The 16,277-nt window shown below is 42.4% G+C and overlaps 1 protein-coding gene across 2 annotated transcripts in view; it reads left to right on the top strand.

Annotated features, from left to right (window-relative positions):
• The window catches only part of nhlrc2 (NHL repeat containing 2), a 42,221-nt gene extending 26,837 nt beyond the window's left edge, over nt 1-15,384 (top strand). The window contains exons 9-13 of one of the 2 annotated variants that reach the window (XM_084077945.1): nt 757-988; nt 3,012-3,134; nt 4,847-5,056; nt 6,353-6,575; nt 15,060-15,384. In XM_084077945.1, coding sequence (XP_083934071.1) covers nt 757-988; nt 3,012-3,134; nt 4,847-5,056; nt 6,353-6,575; nt 15,060-15,343 — 1,072 coding nt within the window. In that variant the 3' untranslated portion in view covers nt 15,344-15,384. Of the gene's footprint in view, nt 1-756; nt 989-3,011; nt 3,135-4,846; nt 5,084-5,392; nt 5,464-6,352; nt 6,576-15,059 lie in introns of those variants that run through there. The other variant, XM_084077946.1, reaches the window with a different exon arrangement.
• Nucleotides 15,385-16,277: the final 893 nt, after the last annotated feature.

Here is a 16,277-nt window from a genome sequence, read left to right as displayed (position 1 = left end):
TTTTGTAAACTCTTGCTACTCTATTATAATTTAGTTTTCATTTATTCAGAAGGGGATCTCTGATGCTGATATCAAAGAAAAGGACCCACACACTGTCAGGAACTTGCAAAAAAAATGTAGCTCTTTTTTCGACATTTCAGTCATTAGACCTTCATCAGACAGAATCAATTCAAATGACAGACAAATGTCTGTCCTGATGAAGGTCCAGTGTCTGGGTCCTTTTCTTTGATATCACCATCAGAGATCCCCTTCTGAACATATGCATTTTTTTTTTACACCTGTAACCAACCTTTTGAGGTGTGCGTCGGTCTTCTTCACAAAAATTAACTTTTCATTAAAAATATATTTTTAATAATTGATTAAATATTGCACCCCTAGATCCATACATATTCAACAATGCAGTGTGACGTGGCCATCTTCTATTGCGGTGTAGCACAGTGGTTCCCAAACTGGGATTCAGTCCCCAAATTATTGTGGGGGGTCCCCAGATGATTAGCTTAATGTGTAACATTGTTTTCTCACTCAACAGTAAAAAAAAAACATACAGCCTAAGTGTTTGTATACAGGGTATCTGCACATTTCTAAAGTTAAATTATTATTACGTAAGAAAGAGGCAAACATTGTGAAGACAGCCGATCTACAAGTTCAAAAATGTAATGCCTACCATTCCAAGTGCTTGTCAGTTCAATTAGGATTATTTTGGGGGGTCGCAGCACTTAAAAGTTCTGATCAGTCCTCTCACCTCTCTCCTCTCAGTGAGAGCGTAGCGGGGACGTGCGTCCGCTGGGCCGGCAGCGGCAACGAGGAGAACCGCAACAACTCCTACCCCCACAAGGCGGGCTTCGCCCAGCCCTCCGGCCTGGCCTGGGCCCCCGAGGAGCCCTGGGCGTGCGCGTTCGTGGCCGACAGCGAGAGCAGCACCGTGCGGACGCTGGCCCTGAAGGACGGGGCCGTGAAGCTGCTGGTGGGAGGCGAGAGAGACCCCCTGGTGAGTTTTGACACGCTAACATCTTAAACCCATTTTGGGGCGGGAACCCCTTTTTGTAACTATACCTTTCAGGACGGGAACCCCTTTTGGGGTTCCTGTTGCTATGTACAGTATATAGCAACATCATAATCACTCACCAACATACCAGGGGCAGTTGACTTTTTTCATAGAAGCCTCTGTTGTCCATTGTGGAGACCCCTTCCACTGGCATAATGGACTAATGCGGATAAACAAAAATCGCCTATTTTAGCACCTCCAAAGTTTGTTTTTTCCCCACTAATCCTCATTATGCAGTGTACTGACACTCAAACATGCACTGAATGTCCCTTATGAGCTGCCGTTCATGCAGAACGACGTGAAGCTAGTCCTCGGTGTTGCCAGATTCTGTAAGAGAAACAAGCAACCAGCTCCATGTCGTTCTGCATGAACGGCATCTCATAAGGGACATTCAGTGCATGTTTGAGTGTCAGGACACTGGTGCTAAACACTAGGTGCTAAAATAGGCGATTTTCGTTTATACACATTACTCCATTATGCCAGTGGAAGGGGTCTCCACAATGGACAACAGGGGCTTCTATGAAAAAAAGTCAACTGCCCCTGGTATGTTGGGTGATTAGCGACACATCAAAGCAAACACCTAAAATTACTGGAACTCTCCTTTAATAAATATTTGAAGTTTTTCTGAAGGCGTTTTTAGAATTGGCCTCAGGTCTAAATGGGTTAATACTGTATACAGCACTGTTGGGTCTGTGGGTCGGGACCCATGTTTGGGTCGCAAATCACTTTTTATTGGTCACGAGTAAATATCCCCCTTTTTATCACCTACATCAAAAATATATATTGTTTTAAAAGATGTTAAAAAGTTGAAACAAAAGAAATCTCTACTTTTTAGCAATTAAAAACAATTCCTGCATGTTTCAAAAGTATTTAATAAATTCAATTAAAAACATCTAATCATTTCCATAAATGTATTTTAAAAAAATGTTTAAGAAGGAGTGAGAATAGCAAATCCACAAGCTCGCGAAGCGACGCAAACACGTTGTGAGCTTGTAGATCTGCTATTTTCACAAGTTTGGGTCCTGGGCAAACGTAATTTTTTGGGGGGGTCTTGAACTAAAAAGTTCAGGAACCACTGATACAGTATGGCATTATTAATCTCTTAACCCCTATGCACTTACTAGTGAACTAATACTTACTTGACCAAGGTCGGCCCTGTACCTAGTCCCATCTTTTTTCCTTTACACCGAAATTCTTCACCAATTTTTTTGCTCACACGTTGTGAGCTTGTAGTAGATCAACTATTTTCACTATGTTTGAGGATGTTTCTAAAGTCATTTTGATTCACTAGAGCAGTGGTTCTCAAACCTTTTCAGGTCAAGTACCCCTAAATGAATGTGGATTTGGTTGCGGACCCCCACCTGAGAAGAGTTCCAGATGTGGTGTTAAAAATGTTCAAACATTTTCAAAGAATATCAAGATTTTTGGAAAATAGCTGATGTATGTAGGGCCCTGGGGGTCCCCGGACCCCACTTTGGGAACCCCTGCATTAGACCACGGACCACCATAGCTCAGAGAGTGTACAAATGGAACCAAATGGACCCGTGAGGGTCCATTTGGTTCCATTTGTACACTCTCAGAGTTACAGCAAATATAAGGGTCCATTTGGTTACTAACTACCCAACGTTTATCTGGGTACCCCCTGGAACCCACTCAAGGACCCCTGGGGGTCCCCGGACCCCACTTTGAGAACCATGGCACTAGAGGCCCTCACACCTACCTCTCACCGCCGATCTGAGTCATAGTGACGGGGGGGTTTCGTCAGAGTACTACCCGTTGTACCCGTCTGTCCGTTTTGTGCCCAAATACTGTGAAATATCTGTATGTGTCTGTCTACCTGTGTGCCTTTTATGCCCATACAGTATTATGGAGCTCCCTGATGTCATTAGTATATGCCCATATACCCTGTATATTGGCATGCCCATATATGGACATATCGGTCTGATCCGTGTTGTTGTCCAATCAGAATCTGTTTGCGTTCGGGGACGTGGATGGGAAGGGGGTGGACGCTAAGCTGCAGCATCCACTGGGCGTGGCCTGGTCTCCTGAACACAACCTGTTGTATGTGGCTGATTCCTACAACCACAAGGTACGCACGCACGCACGCACACGCACGCACACGCACACACACACACACACACACACACACACACACAAACACACAAACAGTGTAGTAGAAGTAAAAGTTTTGGAAATTGGAGATGGTTAAGTAAAGTACAAATACCTCAAAATTGTACTTAAGTACAGTACTTGAGTAACTGTACTCAGTTACTTTACACCACTGCACGCGCGCGCGCGCGCACACACACACACACACACACACACACACACACACACACACACACACACACACACTGTACTTATGTGTCCATTTATTTAGGGCTACTGTGTTGTTGCTATTTTATCAGTAATGTGATATGAGTCTAGATATCGTCTGGGATATCATGTCATTAGTTTGGTCTTTTCCTGGATTTAAAGGCTGCATTGCAGTAAAGTGACATCATTTCATGAACCTGGCTGTTCTTGTCCTATTATCAACCATTACCCAATTTAGTTATTATGAAAGGCTTTAGTGATGATTATTTATGAAGAATCTTATTGTGTTTTGTGAAAGCCCCAGTAGTGATCGTCACAATAGCCACAATATTTGATTTCATTTCATATTCAAAATATCCGCTCTACAAGCGCACATTTGCATCGCAATGTGACACCGTGTGAGCTTGTAGATCTGTTCTTTTTTCTATTCCGATCTAGTTCATTTTGCCATGCAGTGGACAAGCTGAAATACAATTACCGATTCCACAAGTGACCAAATGAATGAATGAATGCCTTTTTTTCCCGCCATGCCACCATCATATATGGGATTATATGACACATTACACAAAAAGAAAACATGAACAAATAAGACCCCGCCCTTTTATAGGCCTCCTCCTCATTGACCTTTGAGCAAAAAAAGAAGAACATTTTTTAAAACGATTTTTCCTTCATCCAACCAATACAATACTAAATGCATTTCATTTTCAACTTCCTTGAGATCACACATAACCTATCCTCTTCAACAGTGCCTACATATCTTCTAGTTTGGTTCCCTTAAAGGGCAATACCACTTTGGTAGGAATTTGGATTACCTTGCCATGATGTAACTCCAAAGGTGGGCAGGGAATCAAAAATAATTGCTCCATTGATTAGAAATTGATCATTTTAAAATATGCTCCTCATTGACTTACATTGTACGGTAAAACGGCTCTCAAAGTCAGTCTTTTAGCACATAAACGAACGCAAACAAAGTTGATTCAGACAATGTGAAGCATCACCAAACCCAGTACTGTTTTATTTGTTTCATAAAAATGTCAACTTCCTGTTGATTTAGCTATTTTTATTTAGAAGAAAACCCGGATCTTCAAATAGTAAAATCAACAGGAAGTTGTCATTTTTATAAATAAAAAAAATACTACTGGGTTTTGTGATGTTCTTTATTGCCTGAATCAGCTTTGTTTGTGTTTGTTTACATGCTAAAAGAGTGACTTTGAGAGCTGTTTCACTGTACAATGTAAGTCAATGAGGAGCATATTTTTAAATTATCAATTTCTAATCAATAGAGCATTTATTTTGTATTTCTTGTTCACCTTTGGAGTTACATCATGGCAAGGTAACTACACAACCCAAACCTCTACTAAAGTGGTCTTGCCCTTTAATAATATAGTGTCCCTGTTAAACTCCCTGTTCCCCTGTTCCTGTTTCCCATGCAATGTATATTTAATCATTCATAATGTTTGATGCTGCCGTGTATTGTGTGTTCAGATCAAGGTGGTGGACCCAAAGAGCAAGCAGTGCAGGACGCTAGCGGGGACGGGCCAGGCCGGTGACGTCCTGGGGCCCGGCTTCTCAGAGTCCTGCTTCAGTGAGCCTGGGGGTCTCTGCGTGGCCCCCGGGGGACAGCTGCTCTACGTAGCCGACACCAACAACCACCACATCAAAGTCCTCGACTTGGAAACACACACCGTGTCCAAGGTCAGATGTGTGTGTGTGTGTGTGTGTGTGTGTGTGTTTGTGTGTGTGTGTGTGTGTGTGTGTGTGTAAAAAATATAGTCTATCTGACTTTGTACTCGGGTGGTTTGCAAGATTGAATAATCTGTGCAACACTAAACAAACACTATTTTGTATAGTGTTTCACAGCTCATTTTTTAACTACACTATTTTATACTTAGTCGTACGATGGTGTCTCGGAAAATAGCAGATCTACAAGCTCACAACGTGTCATATCGTGACACGTTGTGAGCTTGTTGATCGTTTATTTTCTAAATTGTTTTATTGGCTTAAAATGGGGATGCCAGGTTATTTAGTTAGTTTAGTTTATTTTATTTCGGTCAATTGTGTAGTAACAAAGTTTAGGTTTCATAAGTAATACAAAAAGAAATGAGAAAATAACCACATTTCTGACCGAAAAGGTATCAGCTGAAGCCATAGCTTATTTCGCCTACCCTTTTACAAAACAAAACAAAATAAAACAAAAACAAGTACAAGGACAAGACACTATAGTGTCTTGTCCTTGTACAAGTGCTATAATAAATAAGTTAATCATACAGAAGGCACATGTATTTATAATTATCTATCATCTTGTTTTTAAAGAGCTGGTGCCATGTTTTTGCACTTTTTCTGTTTTTCATGTGTCTTATGAGGTTGATAGAACTTCATTAAGCCCCCTGGGGGTGTTTTTATGGTGTTTTATGTCTTCTCTGACTATTTGGAGTTTCTTCCTGGAAGCTGAAACCTTGAGGGTCAAACGTGCCAATAGAGAAACAGCGCTTTAGTAACATAGTAAAAACATACCCTCCCCCTCATTATCATAACACAACAGGTGTGGGCATGAGGAGGAGGAGGGACTAGGACAGGTGGGTGGTGCTAAGGTGGTGGAGGAGGTGCTAAGGTGAGAACCAGGTATACTTAATGAACTGGAGGCATGTCCACATAAAAACATAATTTTAACAATTTCTGTACACTTTTTTGAAAAAAATCTTCCTCCTAGTATAACCATAATACCTGATGATTATGTTTTAGGAGGGGGGGGGGTCACTGAAAATCACGGCACCCCGTCTTTAAGTCATTTTTTACATTTGTTTAATGAGCTGCACAATTTCACATCCATATCAAGGCTATTCCACAAAGTCACTCCAGCGAATTTTATCCATCGTTGTATAGCTTTTGTTCTGGTTTTTGCTTTTGAGAAGATGCATGTTCCTCCATGCATGTTTGTCTTTTCTGAAAGTGGTTTTAATTGAGATATATTTTGTATTCATTCCGTCCCAGTTCCCCATCATCGCCGCCGATTGCACGGACGCGCCGCCCAGCCAGACCCGTAGGGCCAACACCACCAGGGCTCCCACTCTGCCCCGGTCGGCCGCCCGGGTGGAGATGTCCCCGCTGTGCGTGTCCCCGGGTCAAAAGGTCACCCTGACCCTGAAGCTGACCCTCCCCCCGGACACCAAGCTCACCCCCGAGGCTCCCAGCTTCTGGGCCCTGTCCGCCGAAGGTGAGAGGAGAAACGCTACAACGGTCGGTTCTCAAACTTTTACGTGTCAAGGACCCCCCCAAATTGATATGTGTTTGGCCGCGGACCCCAGTGGTGTAAAGCAGGGCTTCCCAGAGCCTTCTATTAGAGAGTTGCGCCAATGAGGGGTCAGAAACAGCGTCGGTCACGTGGTTCATGTAGCTGGAAATAGTGACAAGGAGCCGTCGACTTCAATGCATTCCATGAACTTCCGGTTTAGGGATTTGTCACTATTCGCCAATGTATGTGTATGTAGAAGGCCTGGCCCGATGAAGTGAACGGAGTTGGCGTAACTCTCTAATAGATGGCACTGGGGGTTCCCAACCACTGGTCCTCGAGAAGGCGGCCGGGAATTCCAAGTTTATGGATTGTACCAGGGGTCTTCAACGTTTTCAGCCCAAGGACCCCCTAGCTGAGAAAGAGATGAAGCAGGGACCCCCTCTATATTGTATAAAATTGTGTTTCAAATTCAACTTTTTTCGTTTACATACAGTAGTCTGCTCTTTTTTCCCTCTACACCTATACCTCTTTACCAAAAATAGCCGATCTACAAGCTCACAACGCCTCGCAGCGCGAGGCGTTGTGAGCTTGTAGATCTGCTATTTTTGGCTTAAGTTCTCCTCAGAAAAGGGATGCTAGGGTTCAAGTGGTTATGGTAAAAAAAAAATCATCATATCACACAAAGATTTGGCGGACCCCCTGTAGTAACTCTTGAGGACCCCCAAGGGGTCCCGGACCCCCTGTTGAAGACCTCTGGATTGTACAATATGCGCAGGCAACGTTGAGGCTATAACCTTGCGTCACCAGGATGTCGCAAACGACGGAGAAAATCTGAGTCGGGTCACATGTCCAAGGATTCGTCAGTGATGTCACATCACTAACGAATCCTTGGTATCTCTATAACCAACTTCGAACATAATGGCGTTCTATGTCCGTGCTACTTCCGTGTTGCATAGCAGTGACATCACCGTCGAATCGAATCGAAGTAATGCGTCACTCTGCAAGTTTAACTAAAGCTTTCCACCTGTGTCCTGATACAGACAGAGCCTTGGGTCAAGACCGTCATCAAGGCTAATACAGACATAAAGATTTTGTAATCATCCTATCCTTGTTAATATATCGCCATTTAGGTCAATGATATAACATTATATAGTGATATGATAACATTTAAATAGCAGCCAGTCATTGACAGCCAGTCAACTGTCTTCTGAGCGCCCCCCCCGCCCCCCCCCCAAACAATTCGAAATGATTCAACCTTTTTTTTTTTTAAATCGTCAACACGACATTAACACTGCTGTAAAGGTTTGTGGAGGTTACCGTATAGTGTCTGGATGAGAAGTGACATTTAGTTCACACCTGTAGGCACCGGCCTGGAACACATTAGTATTATTACCGCACAGAGATCATTAGCCATCTGCTCCTCTGAGACACAGACCGAGCTGACAACAATTTCACCATAATTATAATCATCATTAGTGAGGACCAATTATTTGATGGGTTGAAAATGGGTGTAGTTGTCCTTTAAAGGACAACTTTGTTTTTGTACGACAAGGGTTATTTTATTAGTTTGTAATGATAATAATTAAAAGATGAGGTGTTTAAAAAAATCATGTATTGTTTTCAATCGTTTTTAAATGATTTAGTGATTTTCGATCCATTGGTAAATAGTCATGAACGCAGCCTCCGATTTCCGTGAAACTTTGTACGCACATCCCCACTAGGCCAAGGAAGAAATGCCACCCTATATTTTTCAAATCAGCCTCATGGTGGCGCTGTAACAGGCAGATTCACGTTTTGGCCTAATTATAGGCTGGCAGAGGGAGAGTAGCGCCCGGGATTACAAAAATGGTTTACAAAATCGTGGGATAAAAAATTTGCGAAAAAAAATAAATATATAAAATAGAAACTTTAATTGATTCAATTGATTGAATAATTGAATAATAAAATAAATAGAATGATCTCAAAGAAAATTGTTGGTTGGCCTACAATAGTATTAGAACAGGGGTCTTCAACAGGGGGTCCTCAGAGTTACTACAGGGGGTCCGCCAAATCTTTGTGTGATAGGATAATGTTTTTTACATTAACCACTTGAACCCTATCATCCCTATTCTGAGTGGAACATTAGCCAAAAATAGCAGATCTACAAGCTCACAACGCCTCGCAGCGAGGTTTGGTGTAGAGGGGAAAAAAGGGCAGATTAAGTATTGACAGTTAAATTGGTTAAATGTCTGAAAATGCACATTAATCCAACATACACTGATGATAGTGCTGTCCAAGTCTATGAAAATGTTTAATCTGAAACACAATTTTTACAATATAGAGGAGGGGGTCCCTGCTTCATCTCTCTCTCAGCTAAGGGGTCCTTGGCCTGAAAACGTTGAAGACCCCTGTATTAGAACATTACGGAACGGCCTGCTGTGCGTTCCAAATGTGCTGTGAGATGAAATTAAATCAAGTAGCATTTTCTCCGACCGAGCGATGGAAACTATGGCTTTGCAGCAGTGATTGATGGCCAGGAGGAGTTTTGTGCTGCCTGCCTTGTTGTGGCACGCAAATGTTTCCAGGTCTGGGCGGGGGGGTTTAATCGCTGGGGTCTATTTTTAGAAACATTTTGATAAGGGGAGATGGCCTTACGTAATTAGCCTCTGCAGTCAGTGGCTTACGTTGACATTCTGGTCTGATCCCCATCTCGCAGGCAGGAATGTTAATGGATCACGCCAGTGGAGCATGACGGGCCGTAAACTGCTGTTTACTGCTGTTTTCTCTCTCTCTCTTTTTGTTTTAAATTGCTCGGCTTAAATACCTCTCTTTAAGACAGCGGAACTCAAACTTGTTCGTGCCGAGGACCCCCAGAAAATATGTTCTGCCAGGGACCCCCAGAAGAGAAGGAAAAAAACATATCAAAAATGATTTAAACATTATTCCAAACATTTCCGATATTTTTTTTAAATAAGTGAAAAATAGCAGATCTACAAGCTCACAGCGCGTCACTTCGTGGCGCGCTGTGAGCCTGTTGATCTGCCATTTTTTAATAGCCCCGGTATAAATGGATGAAGTGGTTCAAATGATTGTGATGCTACATTAACTGCCTTTGCTGGGGACCCCCTGGAACCCCCCCTCCCCCAAGGACCCCTGGGGGTCCCGGACCCCACGTTGTTGAGATCCACTGCTTTGAGAGACTTGCGGTACAACAAATGTAAAGCCTGAAAATGTGTCGGGCAACTCCGATGTGGTTAGAATCTACAAAAGTATGTTTCTTTGCAACATAATGTTTGTTCAAACACAAGTGTTAGATTTGTTTATTATATTTATATTATATTATATTTATTATGTTTTAAATGATAATAAATTATTATTTATATACATATATCTAACAATAATAATACTATTTATTTTTATTATTTTAATGTAAGAAACGGGGGGAAACAATATTTACTCACGACCCATAAAAACTGGTACGCGACCCCAAAGATGGGTCCCGATCCACTGTTTGGGAAACTAAGACCACCCTGGCACAGTGTCTTTCAACAGGCTCTGGTTGACTCCAGTCACTGGTGAATGGTAGCGTGTGCCCAGACATGTGCCACGGCTGACAGACCTGTGCTAGCAGGCCGTGCCAGGCTGACAGACGTGCCTCTCACTCCCACCAGGCGCGTACCGTCCATTGGGGCCAACGATGCCATGGCCCGGTCTGTAAACCCAGCTTGTCCCTGTGTAGGGGCAAGATCCGCCAGGGGAAAAAAAACTAAAAATCAACATTAGCAGCCTCTCACCCTATTCTGTTGTAGCCGACCACAGAAAGTCGCCTTTGTTTTCAAATGGGGCTCATTTGCATTCGGCCGAATTGTTAATGAGTGGCCATTAAAAAAACAGTTTAGCCGTCAAACCGGTTTCCTGCCAGGTACACAGTATAAAGAGGGCCCCGAAATAGCTTCACATTTCATTATTGTTGTGAGTAGCAAAAAGGAAACCTCGGCCGTCCTTCTCTCCATTGCGCAGAGACGGCCACCTCTGTCCAGTTCAGAAATGGAATAGAAGAAGAACCGTCGTCCTGAAACACCCTCGCCCCAGGTCTAAACCGGCGGCCTCGGTCCGCGGAAAAAAATGGGGCAGTGTGTTTTGGGACGAGCGTTCCGTTTTCCACCCGGAATGGCTCCGTAATTCTCAATAGACTTATCAGCCGTTGTTGCACGAACCACATTAAAACATGTATATATTCAAAGATTTGTGCGAATTCCTTTTTTTTTCTTCAAAAATAGCTTGTATATCTGCTATTTTTGATTAGCCAAAGAATCTAAAATGACACAGATGCGTTCCTGGTATTAATGGGTTAAAAGCATGCTTAAAGAAATAGTTTACCCTAAAAATATTATTTTCTATCAATTACACACCCCATGAAGCATTGAATTCATGGAGATTTGTTTTGTTTTTGTCGCATTCCTAAGCCAATCATTTGATGACCGGGTGTATTTCCGGTAGGAGGCTCAAAGAGTCTCCGGACACATTAACATCTTTCCGCCGGTTATCAAATGATTGTCTCAGGAATGCGACAAAAAAAAAACTCTCCATGAATTCAATGCTTCATGGGGTGTGAAATTGATAGAAAATAAGGCATTTTTGTGTGTGTTTTGTGTGTGTGTGTGCGTGCGTGCGTGCGTGTGTGTGTGTGTGTGTGTGTGATTAGTTTCTACTCTCCCTCCTGTTGTGACTGACTGACAGTGTGGCTGAGGTCTTGTTGTCCTAGTCTAGACTTCTTCGTCTTGTCCTGTGTTTTTCTCTTGTCTCTTTTTTTCATTTTCTGCGGACTTCGCCCCGGGCCAGTGTAATAACAGGATGGGGGGGACGCACTATAAATCCCAAACCTATGAACCTATAAAAGTTCCAAGAGAAATGCTATGCATTCCATTGATCTGTGCACAAAAACAGAATTTACATCCAATTAAATCCACATGTGTTTGCACATTTTATACTAGGGTTCGAGTGGTTCATGATTTTGTTGGCAAACGAAATCTTCAAATCTAAATAAAGATTTATCTTTATTAATCGAAAGTAGCAGGCAGGCCGGTGTTGAGGAAATGTGCTCTCACTTATGTTTTTTTGTACTTATGTACAGCTTGTACTGTTGAGCAACAGTACAAGCTGTACTGTTGCTCAACAGTAAACACACCAACATACTGTGTAATTGTATACAGGTTTTCTGCACAATTCTAAATTTACAATTTAATGACTTTTAAGATATTTTTTATACAAAATTGGCCAAATTGTCAAATATTACATAAGAAGGGGGCAAACATTGTGAAAATAGCCAATCTACAAGCTCACAACGCCTCGCGGTGTGAGGCGTTGTGAGCTTGTAGATCGGCTATTTTCACAATATTTATCTGTGCAACAGTCAAACTAAATGCAATGCCTACAATTCCAAGTGCTTGTCAGGGTGGGGGGTCCCCAGTTCAAATACGATTATTTTGGGAGAGTCGCGGCACTGAAAAGTTTGTGAACCCTTGATGTAATGTTTTGGTTTTGTTTTCCACAAGACTGTCAGGAAATAAAGGAAAGAGAGAAGAATTGAGTTCTTCAGACTCAATGGCCTGGCAGGCTTTTCATTCACCGAATGTGTGTACAACCTTAATAGTTCTGTGTTAACAGAACTTAATCTTTAAAGACTTGGTGAAATTAACATTTGCACACTTTTGGAGCATATCCGTGGTCATCAGTGTTTGTGTATTCTTATATCAAAAAGGCCAATCTAAATGACTTCCTGTCAAACAAAAACGTACTTCCTTCACCTGTATGATTCCCATAGCTGCACGTTCCTCCAAACACACCTGATTTTAATTGCAGAGTAGAGGTCTTCACGGGTCAAATATAAATACCCGAACCCAAATGGACCCGTGATTTTTTTACCCGGAACCGAATGGACCCGGCCTATGGTCCAATATGAAGGACCGATACCCGAGTGGACCCGCGAAAAAAATACCCGTAACCGAATGGACCCGGGCCATTGTTAGAAATTGAGATCCGGACCCGAACAGCACCGAGAGCTGTCGGGGACCGACCCGTATAGAACCGTGACATACAAGAACCGAACCCGTACATAACCCGAGCCTCCGAAAAACCCGAACGCAAAATTGTTTGCCAACGTCATTAGTACAAGTTGTCCAGCGTTAAATAAGACTTGTTTCATACTTTCTTACCTATAAATGTATAGCCTCCATGATTATGATGTATAATCCCAGTCAATGCTCATTGGACAGCTATACAAAAATAAATCCACGTTCTATATGTTTGTAATCCTTCTTCATTGCCAACTATAATCCATGTTAATTTCTAATGTTAAACCACATTTAATGTTGTTTAACATTATAATTGGCTTTGGAGTTTCCATTGTGCTTTGATTAACAACATGTTGATATTAACTCGATTATTTTACCATTTTTAACCATTAACCAAACAAAGCGTTACGTTAATCGACAATATTTGATATAACTGGTGTATATAAATGAGTGGGTAAAATATGTCCAAGGATTCGTCGGTGATGTCATCGCCGACGAATCCTTGCTAAAGTTGCTATCTTTAAAACAACTTTGAACATGGCGTAGCGTCCGTCGCTACTTCCTTGTTGCATAGTGACATCACTGTCGAATCCTTGGTATCTTTGTCCTAGCTTTTCAACGTGTGTGTTGATCAGCGCCGTTAATATGCGCTGTAGTCTTTGCTCGTGGTAGTGAAACACTAAACAGGATTATTATCTCATGTCAACATTCAAGTACAACTATCAGAAGATGTAACTCAGGTAAAGTAATGCGCCACTAAAGTTCTAAAGTTTTCCACCCCTGTCCAAATTGTTCCTAATACAGACAGAGCCTTCGGTCAAGAAAGACGATCATCAAGGCTAATACAGACATAAATATGTTTTAATCATCCTATCCTTGTTAACCCTTTAACTGCCAGAGATTATTTCTGAAAATTTCTAGCCAGTGCCAGAGATTTTTCATTGAAAAACAAAAAAGTACTTAGGAGCAGAGATGAATATTTTTTAAGTTTTAAGTTAAAAAGGAAGTGGATAGACCCCTATATCTTCGATAAATCATATATCCTTTGGGTCAAATTGGACCAAAAAAAAAAAAAAAAACTTTTATTTTGAATTTTTTTTCACTTCACGTAGATCTACGCGATTGGCACGTGGCGGCTTTAAATAGGTTCACGTAGATCTACGTGATTGGCATGCAATGGGTTAATATATCGCCATTTAGGTCAATGATATAACATTATGTAGTGATATGATAATATAAATAGCAGCCAGTCATTGACTGCGTCACTGCCAGTCTGTCATCTGAGCGACCTCCCTCCCTCCCTCCACTCGGGTATTAATGGAACCGTGCATTTCACAGTCTGAGCCCCGAGAAACCCGCTCGCCGGGTCAACTCGGGTATTAGTGGAACCGTCCATTTCACAGTCGGAGAACCGAGACCCGAGACGGACTGTACCGGCTCCGACCTGGACCCGGAGTCACATCTTGTGAATGGACCCGTGACCGAACCGAGACCCGAGACGGACTGTACCGGACTGTATATGTTACCGCTTTGTCTATTTCTCACTTCAAATGTTTTCCGATATATTTCAATGTACTGCTCAAGAGCGTCTCCCTAATCAAAATCAGCTGCGTGTGGAGGAACGAGGTTTGTTTTTTTCTCCGTTTGTTTTTGCCTCTGGGGGCTCCACCTCCTTTTTTTGATCTACAAGTTCACGTGTTGCGATGCGACACGCTTTGAGTTGGTAGATCTACTATTTTTGAATCGTTGAAAAATCATGAAATATTGTGACCAATTAATTTGGAATTATTTTTTAAACTAAAAACTACCGGGGGGCTCCCGGTTGTTTTTAGGATTGATTTAAAAATGATTTTACTAGTTTATAAAGCTCTAAATGGTCTGGCACCATCCTACCTCTATGACTGCCTAGAGAGATATGTTCCAAACCGGCCCCTCAGGTCTTCAAGTGCTGACCTGCTCGAGGTGCCTACAATGACATATAAAAAACACGGTGAAGCAGCATTCTGCAGCTCAAGACCTACTTCTTCACTCTTGCTTTTGGCAGATTTTTTGCTATTACTTTAATGTTGTTTTATGCTTTTGGTTTTCTTTTTTTTGCCTTTTTGTTAAATTGGTTGTAACTGTAATTGTATTCTTGCTCTGTAAAGCACTTTGAGCTGCATTTCATGTCATGAAAGCTGCTATACAAATAAAGTTTATTATTATTATTACTGGCACAATATTTTCAGATGGGTGTCCGCGGCCAAATACATATGAATTTGTGGGACCATTTGTGGGATCCTTGACATAAAAAGGTTTGAGAACCATGCTCTTAAAGTGTGAAATACATATGTTTTCATTTCACGAAGGCTTTAAGATCAGATCGCCATGATACTAACGATCCTGTGACTCTTTGTGAACATTTCAACCCCAGGCAACGATTGGCTGCTGGAGAGCGGGGGTGTGGTCACCGGGGACATCGCGAGCCTAGCGGAGCCCCTCTCCGTCTCGACCAAGCTCCCATTGGTCCCCGAGGCAACAGCTGCCTCGGGGACCCCCGCCCCGTCGCTGACGCTGAGCGTGTGGGTGTACTGCTGCCTGGCCGGGGGCGGAGCCTGCATGATGAAAGCCGCCGCCTTCTCCCAGCCGCTCCGCTTTGGCGCCGCCGCGGCCGCGCAGGGAGCCGACGTCACCGTGGAGATGGCCCACGCCTTCTGAAGCCTATTACCTATACTATAATAGCCTATACTTTGGCTATAAAAAAAAATAGCAGATATACAAGCTCATAGCGCGGCACCGAGTGCCGCGCTATGAGCTTGTAGATCTGCTATTTTTTTGAAAAATCTTGATTTTTTGCAAATATTTGAATATAGGATTTTTTTTTTAAGCGAAGATTTTTAACTCAAATCTTTGCTTCTGGGGGGGTCCCTGGAAAAAAAATGTTTTAGATGGGGGTCCGCAGCCGAATACATATCGTTTTGGGGCTCCTTGACATGAAAAGGTTTGAGCAACACTGATATAGTAACATGGGTTAGGGTTAGGATTTAGAAAACATTTGTAGAATATATATTCAAAGATTTGCACACATTTTCACGATTTTTCAAAAATAGCTGATCTTCAAGCTCCATAGCGCGGCACTCTTGTGCCACGCTATGAGCTTGTAAAAAAAAACAGGGGTAGATGTGACTTATATTCACAACGCACAACGCGTCGCATCGTGACGCGTTCTCAACTTGTAGCTCGGCTATTTTAGCTATTTTTGAGATGGGGCTTAAAGGGGAATACCAGTCATTTTCAACATTGAACCATGTCATAATATACCTTTAGAGCTATTTAGTTTTCGTATTAAAAAGGTCTTAAAAGTCCTTAAATTGTCATCTGGGGACCCCCCACAAATCTTGTGGGGACCCACCTGGTAGCCTGGGTGCCAGCCTGCTTCGCTGCGTTCGGCGGACTTTTTTTCTCTCTCCGCTTCTCAGTCTGGAATGCACCCCATTGACTCGTCTTGGAGAACTACACAGGAAGTACACAGGAACTACATATGTTACGTTAGGCAACGTCGTTGCTGATTGGATGTTGTTCAAACGAATGACGAATCAAAACGATCACACCGTTTTTTTTGTCCCGTCCCGCACCACAGACCAATCAGAAG

The sequence above is a fragment of the Gymnoscopelus microlampas genome (assembly GCF_963454915.1).
Source record: "Gymnoscopelus microlampas genome assembly, chromosome: 14".
Taxonomy (NCBI): domain Eukaryota; kingdom Metazoa; phylum Chordata; class Actinopteri; order Myctophiformes; family Myctophidae; genus Gymnoscopelus; species Gymnoscopelus microlampas.
This window is presented reverse-complemented; position numbering and strand designations above follow the sequence as displayed.